This window comes from Myotis lucifugus, unplaced genomic scaffold (assembly GCF_000147115.1).
Source record: "Myotis lucifugus unplaced genomic scaffold, Myoluc2.0 scaffold_38, whole genome shotgun sequence".
NCBI classification, from domain to species: Eukaryota; Metazoa; Chordata; class Mammalia; order Chiroptera; family Vespertilionidae; genus Myotis; species Myotis lucifugus.
The window spans coordinates 2,033,745-2,038,795 of record NW_005871086.1 but is presented as its reverse complement, the minus strand read 5'-3'; the positions used below and the strand labels follow the sequence as shown (position 1 = coordinate 2,038,795).

At 40.7% G+C, this 5,051-nt stretch overlaps 1 protein-coding gene and 1 pseudogene across 1 annotated transcript; one reads left to right on the top strand and one right to left on the bottom strand.

Moving 5' to 3' along the window:
* Positions 1-376: 376 nt before the first annotated feature.
* Positions 377-1,406, bottom strand: LOC102426481 (olfactory receptor 4M1). The gene is given in 2 exon segments (XM_014454781.2): positions 377-402; positions 405-1,406. Coding segments are annotated over 2 exon segments (957 nt in total). The 5' UTR covers positions 1,336-1,406.
* Positions 1,407-3,454: 2,048 nt separating this feature from the next.
* On the top strand, positions 3,455-4,353 carry LOC102426158 (annotated as a pseudogene).
* The last annotated feature ends 698 nt before the right edge of the window (positions 4,354-5,051 follow it).

Sequence of the window (5,051 nt, the reverse complement as noted above, 5' to 3'; positions counted from 1 at the left end):
CACTTAAAGCTACTTACTTCCTCATATTCATAGTGGGCATGCCTCTCAGGTTTTAGGCATTTTATTATTTCTCAACAGTCAAATCTTCTCCAGTGTAGTCACTCAGTAAACTATTAGTAAAAAATGTTTAGTAGAGGATGATTACACTGTAAATTCTAACAGTGATCTGGCAGAAATTTTAGGGGTGGTGTGAGTAAATTTATTTCCATGTTAACTTCCTTGTATGTTTTTTTCTTCACCAAATAGAGAAAAAACTAGTGCTATTTTAAAAACTCAGAAGAAAGGAGTTAGTGAAAGCAGCATTATTACCACTGCAAGTGCTTCCTACTTTAGGACAGTGAGCCTCAGAAGGACTATAGAATAGTCCATTTATCTTTCACTTCTCTTTACATAAAATATATCTGTTACCAACTTCCTCATGGCTGTCTTTACTTCCTTGTTTCGTAATGTGTAAATGATGGGGTTAAGTAAAGGGAATATCACAGTATGGAATACAGACACCACTTTGTCTAGGGAAAAAGAGTCAAATGGGCGAGCATAAATGTAGATGGATGGCCCAAACATTAGCACCAAAATGGTGATGTGGGAATAGCAGGTGGATATGGCCCGGCTGGTACTCTCACCTGAGCTTGAATGTTTCTTGAGCATGGCCAGGAGGAAGGCATAGGATATCAGTAGAGCAATGAAACACACTACAGAGATCAGACCACTGCTAAAGATCATCACTAACTCTTCTGGGAAGGTGTTGGCACAGGCAATCCGGACAACCTGTGTGATGTCACAGAAGTAGCTGTCTAACTCATTGGGCCCACAGAAGGGAAGTCGAACAATGAGAATCACCTGTATTATAGAATGAACAAAGCCTCCCATCCAGGAAAGAGCAACCAGAATACAGCAGAGACGTCGATTCATGATGGTAGCATAGTGGAGTGGACGGCAGATAGCAGCATAGCGGTCAAAGGCCATTACTGTGAGCAGGAACATCTCTGAGGCCCCAACAAAGTGCAAGAAGAAGAGCTGTGCAATGCACCCTCCAAAGGAAATTATCTTCCTTTCCACAAAGAAATCTACGAGCATTTTAGGGGCTGTAATGGAGGAATACCAAATGTCAAGGAAGGCCAAATTAGCCAACAGAAAATACATGGGTGAGGTCAGATGGGGGTCAAGCCTGATGGTGCAAATAATAAGAATATTTCCTGGAAGAATGAACAAATAGAAGACTAGAAATATAGCAAATAGAACTAGTTGTACCTCCCGAGTCTGCGATAGACCAGTGAGAACAAATTCTGTCACCAGGGTATAATTTGCAGGTTCCATTTCTTCGCTTTTTTTCATAATATGGCTATGAAAAATAAAGAGATTATAATTATTAGAAATAGCATTAAACTAGAATTATATTACTGCTTTCAAAATCATTTGCTGTTTTCTGTCATTATGAGATTACACTAGGACACATTTGTTTTATGTCTGATAAGCCAAGATATGCTACTTCTTCAATGAAGGACTAACCAACACATATATTTTCTACATGAACATGACCATGGCCTGAAATGCTATGAAATCCATAACAATTTTACCCTGGCCTGCATTTGTGATTTAATGCATGTCAGAACAAAACTTCACATATGACATTGAAAGCTCTACACCAAAATGTATATCTTCTGTGTCATTTAGGGAGTATCAATTATGTGCTAACTGCTGAGAATACAACAATGAACTATGTGCTAACTGCTGAGAATACAACAATGAACACGGAAGACAGTTTCTGCCTCATTGAAGTTACATTTTAGAAATATAGACAGAAAATAAATTATTAAACAAACAATAAGAAAATGAATGAAATGTAAGTAAAATAAATAATTACCATTATTGGACAAGAGACAAGAGGAAATGAAAAGGGAATTATGATAGAGGATAAACAATGGTGACAGGTTGTAGTGATGCTTGGTATTGGCATTTTTAGACAAGCTTTTCTGAATTGGTGACATTTCATCTAACTTTAAGGTAGGAGAGAAGCTTCCAAATCTTGGCTATCCTATATAATAAAAGGGTAATATGCAAATTGACCCTAACAGCAGAACACCTGAGAATGACTGGTCACTATGACACACACTGACCACCAGGGGGCAGACGCTCAATGCAGGAGCTGCCCCCTGGTGGTCAGTGCGCTCCCACAGGGGGAGCTCTGCCTAGCCACAAGCCAGGCTGACAGCTGCCAGTACAGCGGTGGTGGTGGGAGCCTCTCCCACCTCCTCAGCAGCGCTAAGGATGTCTGACTGCAGCTTAGGCCTGCTCCCCACTGGCAAGTGGACATCCCCCGAGGGCTCCCAGGCTGCCATAGGGATGTCTGACTGCTAGCTTAGGCCCAATCCCTCGGGGAGTGGGCCTAAGCCAGGAGGTGGTCACCGCCCGAGTGGTCCCAGTCTGCGAGAGGGCACAGGCCAGGCTGAGGGACCCCCCCACCCCGAGTGCACAAATTTTTGTGCACCGAGCCTCTAGTTATAAATAACACTCCAATGAACATAGGGATGTATATATTATTTCAAATCAATGTTTCACATTTCTTTAGATATATTTCCAGAAGTGGAATAGCTGGGTCATGAGGCTGTTCCATTTTTTATTTATTTTTATTTACTTTTTTTTCTATAAAACTTTTATTTTTTAAATTAAATTTATTGGGGTGGCATTGGTTAATAAAATTATATAGATTTCAAGTATACAATTTTATATCACATCATCTTATAATATATTGTGTGCTTACCACCCCAAGTCAAGTCTCCTTCCATCACCATTTACTCCCCCTTTACTCTCATCTGCCTACCCCCAACCTCCTTCCCTAAGGAAACTCCATACTGTTTTCCACAGTAGCTACTAGCATAAATACAGACATAAAGATCAAAGGAACAGAATAGAGAGCCCAGGAAAAAAACATCCCTTTATGGTCAATTAATATTTGACAAAGGAGGCAAGAACATACAATGGGATAAAGACAGTCTATTCAATAAATGATGTTGGGAAAATTGGACAGATACATGCAAAAAAATGAAACTAGACCACCTCCTTACTGAATACACAAGAATAAAGGCAAAATGGATTAAAGACTTAAATGTAAGATTTGAAAACATAAGTCTCCTAGAAGAAAACAAAGGCAGTAAACTCTTGGACATTCTTCATAGCAATATTTTTCTGATATATCTCCTTGGTCAGGGGAAACAAAAGAGAAAAATATACAAATGGGACTAAATCAAACTAAATAGGTTTTATACAGTAAAGGAAACCATCAACAAAATGAAAAGACAACGCACTAAATGGCAGAACTTATTTACCAATAATACAACTGCTAAGGGGTTAATATCCAAAACACATAAAAAATTATGCAATTTAACATCAAAAACAAAAACAGGGGAAAAAAATAACAATCCAATTAAAAAGTGGGCAAATGGGTAGTGCGTCACCTGCGGCCTGGCGGCAGGTAACGTCGAGACGGAGGCGTCTGGAGCGCGGTGGGCCGCGGGGTGGGGACCTGCTCTAGGGGCATGAGCCGAGGGGAAGACACCGAGGCCAAGAGTATTTAACAGAGATTGATGGAAGCAGAAACCAAAACTCTTCCCCTGGAGAACGCATCCATCCCGTCAGAGGATTCCCTACAGGAAGAGCACCGGTTATGGATTGGCAATCTGGACCCCAAAATCACAGAATACCACCTCCTGAAGCTCCTCCAGAAGTTTGGCACGGTAAAGCAGTTCGACTTCCTTTTCCACAAGTCAGGTGCTTTGGAGGGACAGCCCAGAGGGTACTGTTTCATTAACTTTCAAACCAAGCAGGAAGCAGAACAAGCCATCCAGTGTCTCAATGGCAAGCTGGCTCTGTCTAAGAAGCTGGTGGAGTGATGGGCCCATGCACAAGTCAAGAGATATGGTCATAACAAGAATGATAAGATCCTTCCAATCAGCCTTGAGCCATCCTCTAGCACTGAGCCCACTCAATCTAACCTAAGCGTCACTGCAAAGATAAAAGCCATTGAAGCAAAGCTGAAAATGATGGCAGAAAATCCCAATGCCGAGTACCCAACAGCTCCTGTTTATTCCTACTTTAAGCCACCAGATAAAAAAAGGACTACTCCTTATTCTAGAACAGCATGGAAATCTCGAAGATGATGGTTATGAATCACTGTAGCAGCAAAAGCAAATTGGTCTCCACACCTGAAACCCTCTGCCTTTGTACTTTGTAGATGTGACTGGTACTCCCCAGCAGAGCATAATCCCACGTTAGAGTTTGGTAAAATGACATTTTTGGCTGTTCCTATGGATGTTTCTACCCTGAAGTATGTGTGGAATTGAGCATCATCCAGAATAAATAAGATTCTTTCCAAAATTGTGATTTGAACACTGGGAAAATAAAATAAAATAAAAAAATAAAAAGTGGGCAAATGATCTAAATAGACATTTCTCCAAAAGGACTTACAAATGGTCAATAGACATACTGAGGCAGGATAGTGAGGAGGTAGAATGGGGAAACTGAGACAAAATACCTTAGAAAGTCCAAACAATTTAACCAATTTGCAACCAGCAAGGGAATCATAAGACCTTATCTTCCCCAACCAAGAACATTTGAGAACAAATAGCATATACCTCTCCTCCCTGACCAGAATAAACCACGCTGGTCAGGGAGATAGAGAACAGAGACCAAATTAATGTCATTTATCCAGCCAAACTAAGGACGGATGAAGTCAGGGGAACAAATAACAAAAACCCAACCAGAGCCAGACAGACCCAAGATAAAAATAAAGAACTGAAGCTGAGCAGAGAATAATCCCAAGCTTCCTTATACGGTCCTTTTGATGCATCAGCATATTGAAAATGAACCTGGAAAGCTGCTGGATATTCTGATGAAACCCTCCCCTAAGACTCTTGCCTGCAGAAAGATAAAAACTCTCAAAACAAAGGATACCAGCATGGGTTCACCCTGGAGCATACCCATGCCTTTTCTCTGGCATGAAATTTTACTTTCTTACTTCTAAACTCAAAGGTTTACCATGAAACTTGCAACCA